The 23927-nt window shown below is 44.3% G+C and overlaps 2 protein-coding genes across 2 annotated transcripts in view; both read right to left on the bottom strand.

Moving 5' to 3' along the window:
• APOLD1 (apolipoprotein L domain containing 1) overlaps positions 1-14228 on the bottom strand; it is a 55935-nt gene extending 41707 nt beyond the window's left edge. Inside the window, exon 1 of the mRNA XM_020287624.2 lies at positions 14014-14228. Coding sequence (XP_020143213.2) covers positions 14014-14115 — 102 coding nt within the window. The 5' untranslated portion in view covers positions 14116-14228. The remainder of the gene's footprint in view (positions 1-14013) is intronic.
• Positions 14229-17758: 3530 nt separating this feature from the next.
• Positions 17759-23601, bottom strand: CDKN1B (cyclin dependent kinase inhibitor 1B). Its single transcript, XM_012774439.3, has 3 exons — positions 21914-23601; positions 21244-21371; positions 17759-19064 (listed from the first exon to the last, which is right to left on the bottom strand). Exons 1-2 carry the CDS (start codon positions 22386-22388, stop codon positions 21250-21252), a joined length of 597 nt encoding a protein of 198 aa, XP_012629893.2. The 5' UTR covers positions 22389-23601; the 3' UTR covers positions 17759-19064; positions 21244-21249.
• Between the last annotated feature and the right edge of the window lie 326 nt (positions 23602-23927).

Here is a 23927-nt window from a genome sequence, read left to right on the forward strand (position 1 = left end):
TTCTGTGCTTTTCTTACCGTAAAATGGCTTTCATCCTTTGAAAAGGAGTTTCCCAACCTTAAAATGTCCTGTGGTAGTTGGAACCTGCCATAAAAAGTGGCTACTAATCATAATAAACTGGTATCCACTGTTTCTCTTCTTTCCAAAGCCACCTCGAAGAGGGATTTTGTCCTTTCCAGAGAGACTGAGGACCTACGAGTAGAGAGATGTTCCAATGTTTTGTGGAAACACCATCTCTACAAAAAATTTTAAAAATGAGCCAGGTGCGGTAGTACATACCTGTAGTCCCAGCTACTCCAGAGGCTGAGGATGGAGGATCCCTTGAACCAAAGAGTTTGAGGCTGCAGCGAGCTATGATCATGCTGCGGCACCATAGCCAGACCCCATCTCTAAAAAAAAAATTTTTTTTTAATTTAAAAATTAAAAAATAAAAAGGAATGACAGTGCAACCTCTAAACCTAGGCTAAACTGTAAACCTTTAGGTCAGCAAGACCTAAATTTGAGCCCTTGCTCAGCTGCCTCATGTGACATTGAGCAACAGCCCCAAGGCCCAGTGTCCTCATCCATACAGCTACTTCTCAAAATTTTCATCAGGATTAAAAGAACTAATGTAGATAAGTGGCTTAGCACGCACTGAGTGCTACATAAATGCTGGCTATTGTTATTATTTAACTGCAGAGCAAGAACATCTGTTTATCAGCCTACATGCCTTGTTTTGTTTGTTTTTTCCTGTGTGCAGACTCCAGCAAAATGCAACTCAGAAACTTCAGAGAGATATAACTCAAAACCTAATGTTTGGAATCATTTTTTAAATATTTTTCCCCCCCTCTATAAACTGGAGACAATTCATATGTTACTATTAAAATTGAGTTGGTGGAAAACATGTGGAAGTTTGCAACAGATAGTCCAGGTTACAACTTGAATATTCAGTTACTTACATTCTAGAGTATTTTTTTCCAAATGGAGGAGGCAACATAATTAATGAGCAAGAATTTTCAGGTAATACTGGGTAAACCCTTCCATGTATAGCAGAGGTTTGCGGGGGAGGCTAAACATCACCTCTTTAAGAAACCTTGAAATCTGTAGTTGCATCAAGGCTCCAAATTATCTATCCAAGCCAGGTTTGGAAGGAACTTTAGCATTGCCAACCCATTTTTAAGAAAACAGAGATGGCCAGGCGCGGTGGCTCACGCCTGTAATCCTACCACTCTGGGAGGCCGAGGCTGGTGGATTGCTCTAGGTCAGGAGTTCGAGACCAGCCTGAGCAAGAGCGAGACCCCCGTCTCTACTAAAAATAGAAAGAAATTAATTGGACAACTAAAAATATATATACAAAAAATCAGCTGGGCATGGTGGCTCATGCCTGTAGTCCCAGCTACTCGTGAGGCTGAGGCAGGAGGATTGCTTGAGCCCAGGAAATTGAGGTTGCTGTGAGCCAGGCTGACGCCACGGCACTCACTCTAGCCTGGGCAACAAAGCGAGACTCTGTCTCAAAAAAAAAGGAAAAAAGAACAGAGGTATTGGGATATTAAATTAGTACACCTAGTTCAAAGGAAAGTTATACACAAGTTATACACTGGGTTTCAGGTTTTCTAAATGTTAGGACAATGCAGAAAAGGAGAGTAAAAATGTTGAACAGGGGTGGCTGGGACCTCATGGTTGAAGCAAGGACAGTGGGATCTGAGAAGTGTACTACTTAATGAAAGGTAAGAAATAAAGTACCCAAGTTTTTAATATTCAATTATACTACAGCTATATGATCATATTTTTATAATCCATGTAAACAATAATAAAAGGTATGATATTACCTGCCCAGCCTCAAAATGAAAAATTCACTATGGAAAAACAGCCATTAATCAATGTGATTACATGAATCTTAGAGTGGGTTAATAAAATAGGTTTTTCCCCCTTTAGAAACTTTCAGCGTTTGAAATTATCTTTACTCTGCAAGTCACTCAAAGATAACTTTTTAAAAATATCATTTACAGTTGCTATCCAGTACAGGATACATTTCAAATGTATCTTGATTAGACAGTCACATGTAACAAAAGTTCCTTTCCTTGAAAATGTGTGCAGGAGTTCAGAAAACATAATAACTTCACTTTACTGTAACACTGATACTCTTTTCCTGTTCCAGCTTTTGCCTGCTTCTTTTTAAGACACAAAGAGCACCCATCTCCTCAATCTCCCTGGCTTTCAGGTCACTTGACAATAGCAGAATGCAAACGACTCGATAACCGCATATTTAAATAACCACTGTATAATGGAAGTTTAGCAGAGGTGTCCTAGGAAAAACAACAAAACCAGTGACCTGTGCAAGAAGTATATTCTCCTCTTTCAGTCTCCCCTCGCTTTCTGCCATGCTAACTTTATCTCTTAGTGCTCTCCAGAACACCCCCTTCCCCAAATCTCTCCCTTGCAGAGCTACCAATGTTACAGAATCAGTTAGTTCCTTGCTGGAAAAATCCTCAAGGACTTTTGTATCAGTTAAGTTTTGCATTTGGCAGCTAGTAACAGAGCCCAGAAATAATAGTGGCTTAAACAAGATAAAAGTTTATTTTTCTTTTCTGTAAAGGAATTCTGGAGATAAGCGATGCAAAGCTGGCGTGGCATCGCCTATAGTTCCTGTATCTTTCTGCTCCACAATACACCTTCTATCCTCAGGGACAAAGGATGCCTCCTCAGGTTGCATGCATCCTATCCACCTTTTAGGCAGCCAGAAGGGGACAGACAGGCAGATGCCAAACTTCTTTTCAAATACCGTCAAGACCTAACACAATCCAGCGTACTTCATGAGCACTCCTTAAATAATTGCACATACAAAGATGAATTAATTTCTGTGGCAGTACTGAAGGAGGACAATTTATCTCACAAAACTTTACAGTAAATATCAACAGTATACCTAGTTCATGTTAGAAACTATAGGATATAATTTTGAAACTTTAAAAAAAATTTTTTTAATCATATTTATTTTTTTCTTTTCTCTTTTTTTCCATGTAACAGACATTTGTATAATTTTGAAACTCTTAAAAGACTTTAAAATATCTACACAATTGTCTCACTGTGGCACCTGGAATTCCCAGAGTTTAGAGATTTATTCTGTTGGATTAAGAGACTCTCCAGCATGCTGAGGAAGCTAGGAGAGTTGCCATAAATATAAAGCGATTTTTGACATATACAAACCTAAAGGATGCCCATAAAATACTCAAAGCTATCAAGCAGCACCGAAATGCCAAGATCAAAAGGCACTTCAGAGGAGGATGAAAGGTTTATGGACACTTTTGGGTAAATTTGTGAATCAAGTGATTTGTTAGTGACCTAACAAGGCCCATACAGAGTCAGTTTAGGGGAGGGAGGGAAAGTCACCCAGGGCAGGTCAGAGAAGCTGCCTGGGTGGCCGCCCGTGGGCCTGGGCTGCCTGAGTAGAGCACAAGGAGCGGAAGCTTCTGGAAAGGGCATGGCAGACAACAGGCAGTGAAGAGGAGCAGAAGGCACAAATTAAATCATCTCTTACACAGTGCAGCCCCAGGCTGGTGTGGCTGTCGTATAGAAAGCCCTGCATCAAGAACCTGGGAGTTCTGCGCCGTGCACGGTGGCTCATGCCTGTAATCCTACCACTCTGGGAGGCCAAGGCAGGTGGATTGCTCAAGGTCAGGAGTTGGAAACCACCCTGAGCAAGAGTGAGACCCCCGTCTCTACTATAAATAGAAAGAAAAATTAATTGGCCAACTAATATATATAGAAAAAATTAGCCGGGCATGGTGGCGCATGCCTGTAGTCCCAGCTACTTGGGAGGCTGAGGCAGCAGGATCGCTTGAGCCCAGGAGTTTGAGGTTGCTGTGAGCTAGGCTGACGCCATGGCACTCACTCTAGCATGGGCAACAAAGTGAGACTCTGTCTCAAAAAAAAAAAAAAAAAAGAACCTAGGAGTTCTGGGTTCTGGGTTCCAGTCCTGCCTCAGCCACTCCCCAGCTGGGTAACCTCAGACAACTGACAACCTCTGGGCCTCAGTTTTCTCAAAAGAGAGGTTTGGACTAAATGATCTAAGGTCCCTTCATAAAACTAAAAATGGTCATTACTTGATGCTAATAGCTTATGCTTGGGCCACTCCTGAAAAGGTTGCTGAAAGTATGACAGTGAATATTTTAAGGAACAGAATTCGGTTTTCACGTGGGAGGATGGAAAATGGGTGCCACTGTGTGAAAACGGTGTGCCAAACCAAAGAGCTCTGCTGCTCCACTCCCCCGTCCAGAGGTGTAACTTTAGAAGCAAGAAGACTTACCCTGGTGAGTATGGGGAGAGTCTCTCTTGGGGTGTAAGGGTTGCAGCATATTCCAGAGTGAAAATAGAATAATAAAATAATGAACACACCCATCAGTATTACTTTACGCAGACCTGGTCTATGTGGTTCCCATAGATTAAATTTTTTTTCCCCAGGGAAAGATGTCCTTAAGATTGTAAAGAGAGAAGAAAAACAAGAAGCAGAATTAAGGGATGGAAGGGACATAGTCCAGGGCATGTGGCATGCAGTAGGCACTCATTACTGTCCCTGCTGGACGAAAGTTTCTCATCAAGGAGATGGTCAGTCCCTTTTCTTTTCTTTTCTTTTCTTTTTTTTAACTAAATTATATTTCTTTTAAATTTTTTTTGACCCTTACATGTTTAAGACAACAGAAGGTCAGTCCCTTTTCTGCACCTTGATAAAGACCCTCTACCGAATCTCACTCCACTATTGTGCAGCCACATTCCCACGGTTGAGCAAATCCCTCAGAAGACATCGATAGAAACCACAGCTCTTCCCAGGTATGTGACACCAACCTGCCCCCCTTAAGGGTATGCCAGAGATAAGCGGGCAGTTCCCTCCTTCTCACTTCCCATCGGCAGGACTTTCTTCTCAGTGCAGATTGGCTTTGTTTTGCTTTACTGTTGGAGGAAAGGAGGAGAAGTGGAGGGCAGAAAAGGAAAAGGAAACAAAGAAGATAAGAGGCAGGAGTCATTTCAGGTCTGGGTTTCGGCTGGGGCTGATGTTTCGAGCTATTATTTTCAAGGACTATGAAAGACTAACACTTTTCCTAAAGATTGAAACAGAGACGATTGTGATTGGGGCTGGGAATTAAACATCACTTTGATTAGCTCCCAGTGAACCTGAGTTGGTAGCTGGGGAAATGAACAAACGGTGAACAATTTGCTGACGGCTAGAAACGCTTAAGGAGCAGATCACAGCCATCACGGCCAACTCTAGGTCGCTGTGCCAGTTTAGCCAGCAGAGGTCTCTCTTTTACTAATCTTCAATTTTCAAAACAACAACAAAACAACAACAACAAAAAGCCCTCTGGGTTATTCATTTTTATTATCCCCTTTTTGAAGTCGCTTTCTAATGCCAAATAAATAATGAATCATTTAGCTAAAGTATCTGTGAACATTGAATCCAGTCACTCAGTAACAAATGACAGACAAAAATGTTGAGCCATTTGAAGAAAAAGATTCAGTATTCACCCCTAAGCTGTTTACTTGCTTAGAAAAGATTCACACCAGTCCGTGCAGGCAAAGAACAAAACACGGGCCCATCTCTAAAACAACAGGAGCGACTGGCTCATTATGACAATGGAAAGGGAACGCCAGCTAAAACCAGTAGCAGGGGGAACAGGGGACTGGGGAGGTGCCTTCTTCAGACCTGATGCAGCAGACTGGCACCAGGCAGGCGGGGGTGGCTCTTGCTTGGGTGTGCTCCTTCCAGAACCTGCAATATACTCGTTATGACCAATATCTGCTCGGATGGTCGAAGCACTTCACGTTACATCCTCACTTAATGAAACCAGAGCTTTTTTAAAAAAAAAATTATATTGTGTATGTTAAGTGGCATCAAGAGGAATATAAAGTTGCAAGCCTGAACTTTCCTTCCCACATCCCTTCTGAATGATCCCAATACAAGACTAGGGTTTCAACTGAAATGAGGAAATAATCGAATTTAATTGAAGCTGCTCAAGTCACTCCCAAATTATCCAATGACTTCTCATTGCTCTTGGAGTAAAGACCGAAATTCCTAAGGCAGCTTTAAAAAGCCTATCACTCTTCATTCCTTCTGCCCCCGGCTCACTGTGTCCCAGCCACAGCACCTTCTTTCAAAGTCCTTCCCTGACTGTGCTCTGCCTGGATCACTGTTCTTCCCCTCCTCCTTTCAATGGGCTAACTTCTGCTCAGCCTCCAGCTCTCAACTTGAAGGTCATTTCCTTAGAAGGGATTTCTTAGCCCCCAATCTAGATCAGGCACCCGGTTTCAAATTCTTACAGCAATCCTACAGGGCAGCCACTGGAACACAGGGGAACACTCCGCCCATGCAAGGGATGGAGTTTTTTTTCTTTAGAGAGGAAGGATGGAGTGAGTCTCTTTATGTTGCCCAGGTTGGATTTGAACTCCTGGCCTTAAGCAATCCTCCCGTCTCAGCCTGCGGAGTAGCTGGGACTACAGGCATGTGGGGGATTGATTTAAAGGCCCTTTTCTTTTTAGTGAACACAGGCTGGCCTGGGGAAAGAGTTTGGATTTTGGCCTCTGAATGCATCCTCAGCTGGACACCTTTGTATGGAGTCCAAATTGTTGGAGCATGAAGCAGAAGCTCTGCAATCCCTTCATAGCACTTTCAGAGCACTCACCTAGATTCCACTTAATAATTACAGCTATGATTTCTCCTTGTCACCTCTAAAAGACTGTAGCTCCAGGAGGCCAGCACTCATGTTTGTCATGAAGACTACCTAGCCTGGCTCTTAGTAGGGGCTCTCCGAGGATGCGTGCAACAGTGAAGCAATGTCTGGCACCAGTAAACCACTAAGTTACACATTCACATGCTTTTCCCTAGTGAGATTATAAACGTTCACTGTTCAGCCCGTACTGTTGTACTATCGTCTTCCTTTGACTCCTGTGAATATGTGGTTTGTGGCCAAAAATCAGGAATCTAGCTTCCCTGGAAAATAACCTGATCCACACAAATGGAAAGCATGATTTGACTAGGAAACAGGAATCAGAGTTGCAAGCCAGAAGGAACCTATAAATCATCTTGTCTGACCTCCCTACTTTGCAGGAAATCAAGAATGAGAATTTTCTCATCTGTAAAATGGAAAGACTGAATGAAGTAATCTTCCACACCCAGTACTCTGAGAGTCTAAGATTTGCCCAGGTCAGTCACATGGAGAGTGACAGCCAAAGATTGGTCTGCTAACTTGAAATTTAAAACGATTTTCCCAGCACTGTTGTCCTAAGTAACTAATCCAAGGCAGGGAGTTGATCTGTTGAATTCCCAGGCGGATTCCCTGAGTGTGCCAAGTGCCAAAGATCAAGGAATGTGAGTTTTGGGATAACATTACCAGTGAGATCCCATGTGGCAAAAAGATGGAATAAGCTCAATTTTCCATGGTTTGTTAAGATATCCGTGAGTTAATGGGGATGATATGTATACCTCACTTATGTGCTGTGGAAGCCAAATCACATACACAAACACACATCACACACTCCTCATAATTCATACATGGATTTAACAATATCTGAAGTTAGATAGAAAAATGGAGGAAAAATGAATTATTGAAATGCCTTGTACTCTACAAATGTCTGAGAAGAGACACCATATGTGAGACACAAAGAGAAACTCTGATTCACAGCAAGAAATTATAATGATGATCATTTTTCAAATTTGAACTATCTTTATGGGTATTTTCCTTGTTAAAAATCTACTGTAAAAAATGCAACCAATAGCCGGGCGCGGTGGCTCACGCCTGTAATCCTAGCACTTTGGGAGGCCGAGGCGGGTGGATCGCTCAAGGTCAGGAGTTCGAAACCAGCCTGAGCGAGACCCCGTCTCTACCAAAAATAGAAAGAAATTAATTGACCAACTAAAAATATATATACAAAAAATTAGCCGGGCATGGTGGCACATGCCTGTAGTCCCAGCTACTCGGGAGGCTGAGGCAGTAGGATCGCTGAGCCCAGGAGATTGAGGTTGCTGTGAGCCAGGCTGATGCCACGGCACTCACTCTAGCCTGGGCAACAAAGTGAGACTCTGTCTCAAAAAATAAATAAATAAATAAATAAAAATAAAAAAAAAATAAAAAAAATAAAAAAAAAATGCAACCAATACATAAATGTTTAGGGAAAAGTCTCTTCATAATGCTGCTCTTAGAAACAGGAAATACAAATATTAATCTGAGGGGAAACTTCCAGGCCAATTGTATGCATATATATATGAATTTTTTCACACAAAAATATTTGTATAAAACCGTAAATATTGCTCTGTGCCTGCTTTTTGCCTTAATTTATTATAAACAACTTTTCCTATTAGTACATATAAAGCTACTTGGGGTGTTTTAATGGCTGCAAATTGTGTCATTCTCAGATAGACTATAGTTGGTTCAATTATATAAATAAATCCTGTAATCCTATATCTAAGAGAGTTTTGTTTGATTGCTTACTTTTTTGTTTCTTTTTAAAATATAATATATAGGCCGGGCGCTGTGGCTCACGCCTGTAATCCTAGCTCTTGGGAGGCCGAGGCGGGCGGATTGCTCAAGGTCAGGAGTTCAAAACCAGCCTGAGCAAGAGCGAGACCCCGTCTCTACTATAAATAGAAAGAAATTAATTGGCCAACTGATATATATATATAAAAAATTAGCTGGGCATGGTGGCGCATGCCTGTAGTCCCAGCTACTCGGGAGGCTGAGGCAGGAGGATCACTCATGCCCAGGAGTTTGAGGTTGCTGTGAGCTAGGCTGACGCCACGGCACTCACTCTAGCCTGGGCAACAAAGCGAGACTCTGTCTCAAAAAAAAAAAAAAAAAAAAAAAAATATAATATATAGGCTGGGCACCGTGGCTGTAATCCTAGCACTCTGGGAGGTTGAGGCCGGAGGCTCTCTTGAGCTCAGGAGTTCAAGATCAGCCTGAGCAAGAGCGAGACCCCATCTGTACCAAAAATAGAAAAATTAGCCTGTGCAGGATCACTTGAGTTCAAGAGTTTGAAGTTGCAGTGAGCTACGATGATGCCACTGCACTCTACCCAAGGTGACAGAGTGAGACTTTGTCTCAAAAAAATATAATGTAACATAATATAATAATTATGTTACAATAATTATTCTGGTAAATATATCTTTAGTCACATGTCTGATTATTTCCCCAAATTAAATCTGTAGAAAAGAAATTGTGAAATCAAAGAGTATATATATTTTAAACACACGGTATATAAAATACGAAATGTATGTGTGTTTAAGAGGCATTTACATTTTTCTTCAGATGGTTAGCTACAATCTAACACCATTTATTGCATAATATAGTTTCTCCCTACTGATTAAACATTCCACGTTTATCGTGCAATAAATTCTGCTTGGAGCTTTTAAGGGAGAATAGAGAGCTTGAAGGAAAAGCCAGAAAAAGGTGATGATTTTGGAGAGACTGGTATTATCAGCAATGTACAGGCTTTAAATGCAGGAATGGATGAGGATGTGTTGAGAGAAGCAATTGTACTGGTTGCAAGAGGCCGATTCAGGGGATTTCTATGGGTAAAGTGAGGTGATGCCATTAGGTTAAAGACTAGATGGTTTGAATGAGAGGGATTGTACACGGAGCCTGAAAGGTGCTCATGGCTTTACACATGCAGACTCCTTGCTTCTTTAGTCACCAGTGAAGCTGGAAAAAAAATCACTCAGCCTTGCACAGAAAGGAGAGAAGCAAAGCTTAAACTGTCAAGAAATAATAATGGCCACCTTTGTACCTGAGTGATGCTAATTGTGCCTCAGTTTACCTAAAGGTATGTATTCTGTATATAATTTATATCCCATTAATCCCAATTGAGCATTTTTTTCATTTTTAAGAGCATTCTGTATTTCCTTTTCTGAAAACTCTGTGCATATCCTGTGTTTTTCTATTGATTTGCTTTTTTTCATTGACTTTTAGAAACTCTTTATTAGGAAATTAACTCTTTCATGCAGGGGGCTGCAAACACTTTCCCCAATTTGCCATTGTATTCCTATGTGGGTGTATATATTATTGATTTATTGCCACCAATAAATCTATACCAAGTCCTTTCAGAAATCATTGGAGGGGGGACACTAATTCAACAAATGTCTTATTTTTAAAACTTTTTCTTTATTGTGGTAAAATATAAGTAACATAAAATTTATCATTTTAACTATTTTTTTGCAATGTAGTAATTCAGTTTATTAAATGCCAATTTAAAATATTTGTTCTCTGCAGATACCCTTTTGAGGTTGGTTGAGAGGAGCACCGAGAAGGGCCAAGCTTCTGTCAATACACAGTAGACCAGATCTGCTAAAATAAATTGTTCATATTTTTTGGAAAATTGTTCGCTATGACAATATTTTATTCTGTATTCTGAAAAATAAATATTTTCATAAATAAAAAAAAAAAAAAAAAAAAAAAAATAAAATAAAATATTTGTTTTTCTACAGCAAAAATATTTTCTGTTTCTTTAAAACATCCCCCACTCCTTTCGGAGCACTAGGACTGAATCCCTGTCCCAGCCGCAGGGAAACAGGGAACAGGGAAAGTCTTTTTTTAATTTGTGCTACAGGAGTTGGATCAGCAGAACTGGTCCTGGTGGCTGATGGAGGTCCCCACTGGTGGGGGTCTTGGTGAGGTCCTAGGTGGAGATGGGACTGAGATAGGATGATTAAAATCATCAGCTGTAATTGAACAGCAACTGCTTGAAGCTGAGAACCCACCCTTTGAAAGCTCTGTATTTCTGCTTATTATTAAACTCCTCTTTCCTTCTCCTCAAAAAAAAAAATAAATAAATAAATAATGAAAACAAAATCAAATATTTGTTTTTCTTAAGGGTTATGACAGCAGTAATTAAAATAACACATATTTAGGTGATTAACATAGCACTGGCTACGGTCACTGCAAGAAGACAAAATAAAAACAGAATGTCTCCATTAATTACATTGTTTACTAATACATAATAGTCGTTATTTATTACATATCGGGCATTGTGCTGTATACTACACATATATTATCCCATTGAATCGTTTAATAACCCTATGAGAGAACCATAAGCATCCTTACAGAGACAAAGAAATAGAAACTGTAAAAGGTGAAGGAACTTGCAAAAGGCAGCAGTCAGTCTGATTCCAGAGCCGGAAGTCAAACCACTACTCCAGTGTCTCACAAATGACAGGGCCCAGAAGACCATGTGACATTCTTCTAGATAGAACATGTAGGAACTTAAAATTTTTTTCCCAGTAGTTGTGTATTTATTTATTGACTTGATTTTTTTTTTTTTTGAGAGAAAGACAGAGGGTCTCACTATGTTGCCCAGGCTCGCCTTGAACTCCTGGGCTCAAGCAATCTTCCCAAATACCTGGGACTACAGGCATGTGTCACCATGGCTGGCTTATTTTTTTATTGTCACTAAATACCTATAACACAAAATTTAGCATTTCAACCATTTTTAGTGCACAGTTCAGTGGCATTAAGTACATTCACAGTGTTGTACCACAAGGACGTCATCTTCTTTTAACTTTGCTTGTTTTTGGTTTTGCCATGCAGAACATTTTTATTTTTATGTCATCAAACTTTGCAAGATTACATCTTACGGATTCCATATTTTGTGTCATACCTAAAAAGACCTTCCACACTCTGAGATTTTATTTTTGAAAATCCTCTGAGGTTTCTTCTGGTGTGTGTTTCATTTTTTTCTGCTTCATTCTCTTTACTTCTTCAGGAATTTATCCTGGTGTTAAGTGTGAGACAAGGATCCCATTTTATTTGTTTTTAATGCCAATAGCAATTATATTTGGAACTAGACATATTTATTTTAAATCCATACGGGAAAAAAGGCAAGCAAAAGAAGCCAGGAAAATTCTGGAGAAAAAAAAAAAAAAAGGAATAAAGGGACCAGAACCAGTTGGGATGTGGAAGACTAATCTTACTAGAAATTAAAACATATTCTAAATTTTTTTCTTTCTTTCTTTCCTTTCTTTTTTTTTTTTTTTTACATATTCTAAATTTACAGTAATTAAAATAATATGTTCCTGGGTGGATAGACTGATAAAACAATGGAACGAAAAGGATGACCAGAATTTATCATCAGAAGAATTTAGTGTTAAGATATAACTTAGGGAAGACTGCCATCTTTATAACAGTGAGTATTCATATCCAATAAAATGATATGCTTTTCATTTGTTCAGATCTTCTGTTAGAGACACAGTCTTAAAATGAGAACACTGCTCCATCTCCCCACCACCTTCCTGTCCCCTGAAAAGTGGCAGTGAGGCTCTCTGTGGAGGCTTTGTTCGGGGTCTAAATTTTTTTCCAGACTCATTCCTAACATATTGGACTTTCCAGTCTCTGTTTCTATAGTGTGAAAAGCTGTGGTCACCAAGTCTGATTTCATCAGACATATCTGTTCCTTATTCCCATAATCGAGCACAAATCCAGCACTAACTGGTAAAGATTAAATGATAGGTGTTAGATTTTGGCAGAATTCTATTTAAAGGTTTCAGAGGCTAAGTTTGGGTCTCCCTTTAATTTGGGAAACTAGGATGGCAGCTAAAAGTTACTACCTACTCTTCAGTATTATTAGCCACTACTCTTAAAGATGGGACCTCAAGTTACCATAGGTGCTCTTTGGTCTCAAAGAGCAATATCCAATAGAAATACAATTCAAGCCACATCTACAAATTAAAATTGTCTAGTAACTACGCCAAAAAAAGTAAAAAGGAGCAGATGAAATTCATCATAATAATATATGCAGCCCAATATATCAAAAATACCATTTAACATGTAATCAATATAAAAATTATTAATGAAATATTTAACATTCTTTTTCCATACTAATTCTTAGGAACCTGGTGTATACTATCACACAGCACACCTCAGTCTGGACTAGCCACATTCAAGTGCTCAATAGACACACGTGCTATTGGGGAGCACAACTCTACAAGACAGTAATGAGCAAAGAAAATGGCTTCCTTCAGCGGAAATCCAGAAATTCCAAGGTTGGAAATATGGTATCTCAAGGGTCTAGAACAGACTCTGAAATCACTAGTCCAAATACTCATTTGATATTTGAATCTCGTCTACTATGTCCCTACCAAGGGCTCACCTAGACTAGTGCTTGACTCATACTCCAGGGATGGTGAGCTCACTGCTTCCTGAAGCTAGCCTGTCCTTAACTCAAAAGTTTCCTCTTTCTATTAATATTAAGGCAGATATGTTTTCTTATAGTGTCCACCCTGGGTAGGTGGGTCCCTGGAGGTCAGGAGTGACTAGTGGACCTTTATGATGTGGGATTAGAGAGATTAAATGAGCACAGCCTTGCTAAAGGCATAATCAGGTTGGTTTATGATGTTTCATGGAGCTTAGCTGGGTTGGATAATTAAGAGGTTTGTTGGGCTAAGAAGGATTGGGGGAATTAATAACTAAAAAATGTCACCACTGGGTTAGGAACTGTTAGAAGACTAGGGCTGAACATCTGGTTAAAATCGTCCGCTACAATGCAACAAGACTAACAGAAAGAGAGAAAGACAGAAAGGAAGAGGTATGGATACATGCTAACTTCGCTAACGTGGAGACAGAGTGAATTACAGAGTAATTTGAATTCTTATAAACTTTTAAAAATGTCACAGAGTAAAACGCGATCGGGTTCTAATTAATAAAGGATATAATTTCCATGACACCTGCGTTACAAATAGCATTATCCTCACTCTTAGAGTGCACGTACTTGATCAAACGAATGACTTTCCAGACCAGAAATCAAAGGCACTTAAAAAGTCATATTTCTCATCTCGATTTTAACATATTCCTCACTCAGAAACACTCTGGCAACCGGAGACAGAAATTTTTCTTTAATTCAGCAACAAATGGCACTGACAACTAACTGCCTGCCTGAATTACGGTGGCTCCTGAGTGGCACTTCAAATAACACATTTTTGCTCTATATCTTCTGTTCCTTCTTTCCCCCCTTGGCTGCGGAAAGGTGTCTTTTCCGCCCTCCCGCGCTCCCCAATTCTACCTTTCCAAGGCAGGGGAAGGTGCATCCTCGCCAGGCTGCTGCCCGCGCCTTCCTAGTCCCTCTGGCCCGCAGCCGGAGACGCGGCGCGCCCTGGACATCCATTAACGTTTGATACTACATCTCGCCCCGCCGGAGCTTCCCCGGCTGCGCGCCGCCGCCCCGCACCCCGCCCGCCTGCACACTGTCAACCGCACTTGGGGGGATTTTGGAACAGCAGCTCCGCCTAGCCTCCTCCCTCCTGCCTCCCCAAACCAGCTCGAACACCCCCACCACGGCCCGCCGAGGCGGGTTTCGTCACACGATCTGGGGTACAGTATTTTTACAAGAAAACAACCATCCAAAAAAAAAAAGAAAAAAAATTCAAACTGCACGCGCCGGCCAATGGGGAAGGAGCGGGCGGTGGGCGGAGGAAGCGGGCGCGCTCCGGGTGGGGGCGCGGGCGGGCGCCGGCGCCGGGACCGCAGGGGATTCGTAAAACGCGGCGGGTGCGCGGTTCGGGGCTTTTTTTTTTTTTTTCCCTCCTCCAAAACTAGCCCAAGCGCGAGACTCCGCCTGAAGCCGCAGCCTCCCGGATCCACCTTAAATCTTCGGTGGACTCGGCGCAGGGGTCAGTGGGCGCAGCCAATGCCAATCAAGTTTACAACCACCAGCACGGGAGGGAAAAAAAGAGAGGAAAAAAAACAATCTTCCAGCTCTCCTCGGCACACACACGCACGCACGTACGCACGCACATTCACACGCACACCCCAGCAGGGAGGGGCGGGGCGCGGGCGCGGGGAGCCTGCTTGCGAAATGCGCGCTCGGGGCTGCGTGGCCGCGGCGCGGGCGCTCGGGGGCTGCGCGCGGGAAGCGCGGCCCGGCGCGAGCGCCATGATGGGCGCCGCGGTGCGCAGCCCGCTCCTGGAGGGGGAGCTGCGGTGATGCAATCCCCGGCCGGCCCGCCCGCCGCGCGCCCTGCGCCGCCCGGCCTTTCTCCGCGCTCTGTGTGAGGCGCGTCGAGGTTTCGCGCCCAGCGCGCCGGCCGCGTCCTGCATTTGTTCCTTTCCGATCCCGGCCCGCGCCGTGCGCCCCACGCGTGCCCGCACGGGCGCGCGCACGGCCCACGGGCCTGCAGTTTTCGTGTAAACACTGCACTTTCGGTTCTGCGGGGTCGGCTCGCGGCTGACCCCACCCTGCCCCAGATCTGGGAGGCGCCCCCAGAGGTTTTCTGGCAGGACGGTGGGCCGCCGCCTCGCCCCAGCGCCGCCGGCAGGATTCTCCCCTGTTTTGGCCCGGAGGGAGAGGGGTGGGCGCAGGGTGTGGCTCAGGTGAGAGAGATGGCACATTGAGGAAGTTAGTCCATACTCTGAAAACCGAACCCGAGATCCTAGACGAGCTCTTAAAACACCCTTTTCACATCCAGAGAGCTTCAGGGGAACAAGTGTGTAACTACGGTGACAACGACGAAATGGCGCGGGCTGCGTCCCGGCCGCCGGGAAGGGCGCTCCGGGAGGCCGGGCGGTGGGCGCGCCGGGCCTGAAGGGCCGCCCGCCCCGCTCCGGGCGTTGAGGTCCGCGGCCCCCCAGGGCCCCAATCACGCCCCAAGCCGCATCTCTCCGGCCCTTCCCTGCCTCGGCCCGCCGTGCCGGGCAGCGGGGATGCCCTGGGGGACCTTGCAGACGGGGGCGAGGGCGGAGGCGACCCCCGCGAGCGGCCGCGTCTCGCCGGCGCCGCGCCCGCTGCGGCCCTCCCCGCCGCCGGCGAGCCGGGCCGCCTTTCGAAATGCGCGGGGCCGCGGATCATTGGAGCCCGCGGTAGGGGTGGGAGCGGGCTGCTGCCCCGGAGGGCCCGCGGATTCGGGAGCGCTCGCCCTTCGCGCAGATCCCCCCGCCGCTCGGGAGGCGACGGGGCGGTCGTGTGCAGAGTCAGGGTGTGGAGGGGAACGGGGGCTTTCGCTTCTCCCTCAGCACAGAGCGGAGGATGAGGGAGGAAAGGTCCTGAGAAGCCGCCCAGCCCCGCTGCGCGGCAGAGGCGCGGCCGCCCCGCGCGGCCTGCGGGCGCCCGGGCGCGGGAAGTGCGCGCCGCGCGGGGGGCCGTGCGGGAGCTGCCGGCTGCAGTCGAGGAGGGAGACTTGATGGCCCTTTCGTCCCCGGGTGCCAGCCAGCCCGACCCCGCAACTGCCGCCGCGGGCGGGCGCGGGGCTGCGGAGCGGGTAGCGGCGACGACGGCGCGGCAGGCCGGGTAGCGGGGCAGGGGGTGGCTGGCGCCGGCGGCCGCGTCCCCCTGGAGGGACGTCAACTGCTGGCCCAGCAGACCCACGGGGTGAGGACGACCCGAACCGCGGGGTAGCTTTTGGAGGCTTGACACAGACGTGTACGGGACCCAGGACACGGTGACTTGGGGGCTGCGGTCCCGTGAGCGTGCCTGGCGCGGCCAGCATTCACTTCTCCCTGGCCCAGCGGTCCTGAAACGCAATCTCTAAAAATTCACATTGAAGAGACCTCTAAACAGAAAGGAAAATGAGGTACATGCAGTAATTAAGAGGATGTTTTCCCCTCTGTTAAAGACACTTTCAGAAGTAGCCTTTTTCACCCAGAGGAACTTTAATTTTATTTCATTATTTCCTAACCCTCCACTCCCTCCTCCCCATTTTGAATTGTTTTTCTTGCTCTCAGTCTCTTCCTGAAAAAACACCCTGTATGCGTGTTTTAAACAAAATCACAAAAACACCTTTAGTCTTTAATTAAAATAATACCTACTTGAAAGATGTGGCCCAGCCACTACAGGACCTATTTTTCCCTTTCCGGCAGGCAGCCGAAGTGAGTCAATCCTGCTTAAAAAAAAAAAAAAAATCTTCAGGTCAAAAAATGCTGAAACTATTTGTTTAGAACTTCTTTTGAGATGCGAGAATATAAATGCAGGTATTTGAGGGAAACAATTTAACCCAAATCCAGATTTTTACAATTTACCCATTTGCAGATTCCTAGAATAAAATAATTTACTTTTTACACCCTCACCACATTTTCTAAGAGAATGTGGAATTACAGGAATCATTTCAGTAATCTAACTTTAAAATGCCTTAAATTTTTTTTGTTGAGTAAAATATGTCTACCTCTACTGTATGGTTATGGGGACCCAAAACCCACAGATTTGGTATTTAGATTAACCAAGTTTTGGTGTGTGTAGATTATAACCAGGCTATTTAGAGAGTGACACGTTTGTATGTGATGACCAATTAAATTTGAAAAATAACTACCTAAATTAGGGTAGAGTGCACACCAATTTCTTCAGGGCCAGTATGTTTGAATATCTTAAACAGATTTGTACATTAGCTGGACCAAACAATTGTTTTAATTCCCCACACTTCTCAAGTGTAAATACAGAATTTAGAGAAGTCATGATGTTACTTTCATTTTCAATCCTGCAAATGTGTGATCAGTCTTACACTTATATAAGGATTTTTTGTTCTGACACATTCATATCCTAGAAGACATAAATATTTTAATGGAGACTTTGACACTCTTATTTGTATGAAAATGTAGCTTTTCCATTTTCACCTTCTAAAGCTTTGTCCACCCTTACAGAACTAAGTGGAAAACAACAGGAACTACTGACTACATTCGGGCCCACAGAAAACATCATCTGAGTTGTGGGCCTGAATTACCTACATATTTGCTACTTCACATTTTATTTGTGTAAATATGACTAGAATGCCAGGGCAAACACCTCAAGCTTAGTAAAGCACATTACACTTAGACTCCATGAATAGCTATGGAAGTTTTCTTTATTGATTGCTTAACGTGTAACAATTGGCATCTTTTTCACACATTACAAAAAATTATACTTGGCTCAGTATGCAAACTTTGAAGCATAGCCATATTATTTAACAGAAGAAGAGTTTTGAAAAACCTATTCTACCCAATACAGCATTTACAAATGCACAAAACATGCCACTTTGGCTTGTATATTGTCTAGATTAAAAAAAATCTCTTTTTAACATAAATAAGTTAGTATAATTTTTCAGTGTCTTTACAGAGTTATGTACACAGGTACACTTCAAATGTTCTGTTTCATACACATACACAGACAATGAAGAAATACTGTTTAAAGATGTAGTATCCATTTCACTTACTCCACCAGTGTGCTTTTCTCTACAAGCACCTTCCTTTAAAAAGACAACTTTCCTTTGGGCAAATTAACAGAGTAAGAAGCTTTAAATTAAAAATTATTTCATTTTTTTATCCAAGTTACTTACAGATTTTTAAAAATAGCCAGGGATTTAGAATTATTTTGATTGTGTCTACACAGCCCAAAGTGAAAAGAAAATTAAGAAATTTTCTCTATAAGTTTGGTACATTCTGAGCATTCAGAATTCCCCCCAACCACCCCAGATTTTTGCTCCAAATTACCTGGAGTGATTACCTAACTGTTGAATAATTAACTGGTAAGTTCTACCTTTAAAAGGAGACTGGGGGAGCATTGAGGATTGGTTTTTGTTTTTTTGTTTTAAGCCATTTGCTGCTACATAACGGAATCATCAGATCTCCCAAGTGAGAATAAGCTTCATGTAAAAATAAATAGCAACTATTTGTAGCCAGTGTTCAAATTTTGATTTTAAAAATGAATTATCAGTTCTCACTGAAAGGGACATTACATCTTTAAAGAAAACAATTTAAACCCTTCCCCCCAAATTGCTTCTCTTCATGCAAGTCAAATATCTCCTTGCTATAAACTGAAGCTGTTCATACCCCCCATGCCAATTCCTCAGTCCCACCCTACCCTCCCTTCCCCAAAGTTTATGTGCTACATAAAAGGTAAAAACTATATACACAGGTAGTACAATGAAGCAAATAAGGAAAAAACCTAATTGCACAATGCTACATCCAATGCTTTTAGAGGCAGATCATTTAAGAGTGCCTAAAATTTTAGTGTTATTGTGTTGTCGTTTTTCAGTGCTTATACAGGATGTCCATTCCATGGAGTCAGCGATATGTATTTAAGATTTTTCATATATATCTTCCTTGCTTCATCAAGCAGTGATGTATCTGATAAACAAGGAAACATTCTTAATTCTGCAAAAGAAAACAAGAAGGAAGAATTAGGGGAAAAGTGCTAGGATAGCATTACCAACAGCATACAGGAATTATTTTGTCACTATGTTAGCTGGGAAATACTTGAGCAATGGGGGGAAAAAGTATGTACTGTAAGTTTGATGACTATAGCCATCTCCACCTAAAAACATATTCTTAACTGGATTTTTTTGCTCTCCTCCATGTTGTATACTTTTGTCCAGAACAGTGGTTGTTAAAAGTGGGCGATCTTGCCCATCCCTTGCCCCTCTCCCAGGGGATATTTGGCAATGTCTGGAGACATTTTGGTTGTCACAAATGGAGAAGGAGGACTGCTCCTGGCATCTTGTGGGCGAGGCCAGTGGTACTGCCAAACATCCTACAATGCACAGGACAGCCTCCTACAACAAAGAATTATTCGGCCCAAAATGTCAATAGTGCAGAGATTGAGAAACCCTAGTCTAAAAAATCTGGGTCAAAGATAGTGAGAAAAGAAAGAAAGAGGAAAATTAAGAAACTGTAACACTTAAGAGTAGCCTAATTTTCTGAATTTGAAAAATGATTGGAAATATAATTTACAAAGGCACTCCAAAGACAAATTCTATTAACATCATTTTTCACAATATTCTAATTTCTTATTCACTGGCTACAAATAGTTGCTATTTATTTTTACAGAATATACATATAAATGCTTTTGTTTAGGTCCTACTATTTCTAATATTATTTGAACTGGCAACATTACTAACAAATGCTTCTCTGCCCGTCAGGATGGGGCCAGATCAAAATCCCAATAGGTCTGATTCACGTGGCTCATCTGATGAGCTAGGCCACAAGTCACAAACCAACAAGAGCTGCAGGTGCTTAAGGTTGCTTCAGGAAAATTTTTCATCCAATTTTCCCACTTCATATAGTGCTGTAATATAGAGGTTCTACAGTGCCGTTTTGTATAAGCTCTGAAAAATATCAGATATTTGTGAAGAAATCATATATATGACATGCTTTAAAAACACAACAAACCTGAATCCCACCGGAATCCCTATGTTATTTATTTTAAAATTTTTATAAATGAGGATTTTATAGTTAACATCAACTTTTATTAAGATCTCTTTTTTGCTGGGCTAGGAGGGTACTTTAGGAGAAAAAAAAGAGATCACAGTGTTTATAAAAAGCTTACAAACTAGTAATATAAATGTAGTTTGATCATTGCCATGTAAATTGGGGGGCTGAATTATTCAAATTAGCTATTCATGGTGATCAGATTTTAGTATATGGAAGAGTCTCCACTTCCCCTGTGCTGGTAGACCTACAGTAGATGTTAGGTAGTCCTAACATCTACTATCCATTTCCCCTACAAACATCCACATCATCCTGTTACTGCATGATTAGCATACACAGGCTGACGTGTTCCTGGACTGCTTACTGTGGCAGAGTTAATTTAACTTCTGCTTTGCAACTTCAGTGTTATCAGAAATCCTGCAGAAACTTTAGTATTTTTGAGCTTTCCATTGTTTTTTTAAATAGGAAGATTCCTCCACTCTCCTTAAAACTTAACAGAAAATGGGGAAGTGACCGTTTATGAAAACAATAAAGGAAAAAGAACATGACATACCACCCTATTCGCATTCTAACCCCTTGCATAACCAAAGGTGAATTATTTGTACCTAATTTTCCCCTCAAAATCTAAACTTAATCACATATTTGCCATTTTTCCACTGCTCAAAATCTCTTACTGACTCAACCTGAACCTCTGGGAAATGAATTCTCGTCAAGTGGGACTGAGGAGTAACCCCAGTTCTTGTTCAAAGGGGGAAAGAACCTATTGTTCCCAACATGTGTTGGTGGGACTCACAGGGAAATGATCTTCCTACCAGTAGGGCCTTTGTTACAAGTACTTGCCCTGGGACACTAGCTCTCGTTATTTAGTGTTCAAGGGAAAATATCTCGGAAAGTAGAAACTTTGAAGAATTACAGTATCCTCACAGTGATTCCCAGCTTCCCCCATTGCTACTTTTTTGACTTCACAAGGTACAAACAACCAAAGCCCACAAGCTCCTAATCTGCCAGCAACCAGTAAGACTGGGTATCTTGGGGTCTGAAGGCCCTAGGGTTCCTGCAGCCGGGTTCAGCCCATGGGTTCAGCCCAGCTCGGATGTTAGCTGTGTGTTCCTAGTGATCAACCCACCGCTGTTTACTTCTGACGTCTTCGGAGGCCCGGCTTCTTGGGCGTCTGCTCCACAGAACCAGCATTCGGGGAACCGTCTGAAACATTCTCTTCTGTTCTGTTGGCTCTTTTGTTTTGAGTAGAAGAATCTATAGGGCAAGGGGAAATTTTAAAAAGAACACACACAAACAATCTTTATTAGAAAAAACAATGGCTGGCAGAGGTTGGCCCAATCATCAGGGGATGAAAAACCCACCACCTCCACCCACAATCCTGGATCGCCATCCCCAGTGGCCTTTAAGGGCACAAAATGAGGTTGTTTTCACATAACAGAAAGTGTATTCTCCATTCTCCGCCCCAAATCTCCCTTTCCCTAGCCAGGAGGGAGACACTGATAAACATCCCACCCAATGTTATCACCACATACCTATGCCTCAGCGAGTGGGGAGGAACTCGCTTAGCCTAATTTTTAAGTTAGGGAAATGATCAGATCTTACAATCTCTGGCTTCTGACTTACAAATCATAAATAGACAAGCAGTCAGCCAGGCAACACTTAAAATCTAAGACTAATAAAGTTCACTCCCCAAAAGCTAAATCCAAATACGCTGAAAAACAGGCTGAGGTTAATACCCTCGAGCAGGCAAAGCCGGTCCCCAGACAGACATTTCATGGTTTTGAAAGGGTCATTACCGTCTGTGGCAGGTCTCTTCCTTATTCCAGCGCACTGCTCCGCTAACCCTGTCTGGCTGTCTGACGGGTCAGTCTTTTGGTCTACCAAATGCGTGTCCTCAGAGTTTGCCTGAGACCCAATTAAAGGAACCGCCTGGCGAGCCCCGCAGACATCCTGGCTCTCCTGCGCCGGCACCTTGCAGGCGCCTTTGGGGGGCCGCGGGGGTCTGCAGTAAAACTCGGGCAAGCTGCCCTTCTCCACCTCTTGCCACTCGTATTTGCCCTCCAGAGGCTTGTGATTCTGAAAATCGAAATTCCACTTGCGCTGGCTTGCTTCTTCCATGTCTCTGCAGTGCTTCTCCAAGTCCCGGGTCAACTCTTCGTGATTCACCGGGCCGAAGAGGTTTCTGCAGGCCGAGGGCTTGGGGTGCTCCGCCTGTCTGGCGTCCATCCGCTCCAGGCTCGGGCTCCCGTTAGACACTCGCACGTTTGACATCTTCCTCCCGGGTCCGGACGACCGCCTCTGTCGCGCTCTCAAAAACAAAACCGAACAAAACAAAACGCCCCGACGCAGCCCCAACTCCTCTTATAAGCGCTGCGACTGCTCTCAGAGCCAAGAGCAACAAACACGGCGGAGTAACTGCCCGAGCTCAGGAGCGCGCAGGGTCCGGGGGAGGGGTGCGGGGAAGCCCCGGCCAGCAGCCGAGAGTCTCCGCCGATCAAGTGTACTGGCGAGCGGGAGGGCGGGGAGGGGAGGGGAGGAGGCAGGAGGAGGGGGTGGCAGAGCCAGTCCAAGTCCAGGCGGGTGCAAGCCCGCGGGTCCCGCGAACCCAGCCGCTCTCCAAACCTTGCCGGCGTCGGCGTCGCGGAGCCGTGAGAAAGTGGGGAGAGGGGAGGGGGAGAAAAACACCCCGAGAAGACGAGCCCCCTTTTTTAGTGGCCCAATATGGCGGTGGAAGGGAGGCTGACGAAGAAGAAAATGATTGACATGGCAAGTCTATTTAAACAGAGGAGGAGATCCATTGGTTGCAGCGCCGGGAGCCGCCCCACCGCGGCTGGCGAGCGCGGCCTTAAGGTGGCCCCGGCGCGGTTCCGACGCCTCTCCGCGTTCCCGAGCGCGCCGCCTCCAGAGCGCCGCCAGGAGATTGGCTGGTCGCGTGACTGCTGGAGGTGTACTGCTGCCAACAAACCTGCTCTGGCTGGCCTCGGAGAAATTAAAAATAAGGCAAACAAACTAGCCAAACGGCCGGGAAGCCGGGGCGGGGCCTGGGGCTCTGGGCCCCGCGCTGCGCTGGCTGGCGCGCGGCGGCTCCGAAGCCCCGACCTCCCGTTCCTCGCCCGGGAAGCAGAGGGCCTGCACCAGCTGAGCGCGGAGTCGCTCGCAGCCCGGTCTGAGCCTCGGGGGCGAGCTCGTCCTCCCCGTTCTCGCCGAGCCTGGGGGGCGGAGGCCGACCGTGGGAGCTCTACCCTTCGCTCGGCTCTCCCCGGGGGTCCCCACCTCGCGGACTGCGGGAGAGGCCGGGAGCCCCCCTGCCTGCGAGCCTGAGCTGGGGGCGGAGGGGGGGCCAGCGGTTCGCTCAGCCTCGCCCAGAAGTGTCTGCCGTCCCAGGGGAGGCAGGAGGCTACGGGAAGAAACCTGGGAGAACGTCTTTCTATAAACTTGGTAGCAGTAGACGGAGCATTTGTAACGAAGCTCTCCCTCAATTAAAATGAGTAAGGAGATCAAGATCAAAAACTCAACTAGTCTCTCAAGTCCCTTCGTAAACTTTGTAGCCGTCCCAGATACATTTAGTTTTGAGAAGCGAGGTTACACCCCTGGCTCAGGTTCTTGCTTCCCAAACACAGTTAAGGCCGTCGACATTGGCTGTGTGTGGGAACTCGTCTCCTTTTTACACTTTTCAGTTCTTTCCCAGGTTGTAGCAGTTTCCTCTACCTGAGTCCAGTCGCCAAGTACAACAGCCCCTTCCTTCCTCCACCTTTCTCCCACCAGATCCACTGCTCCAACCCATCAGTATGGCATCAGAGCAATACTCAG

This window comes from Microcebus murinus, chromosome 10 (assembly GCF_040939455.1).
Source record: "Microcebus murinus isolate Inina chromosome 10, M.murinus_Inina_mat1.0, whole genome shotgun sequence".
Taxonomy (NCBI): domain Eukaryota; kingdom Metazoa; phylum Chordata; class Mammalia; order Primates; family Cheirogaleidae; genus Microcebus; species Microcebus murinus.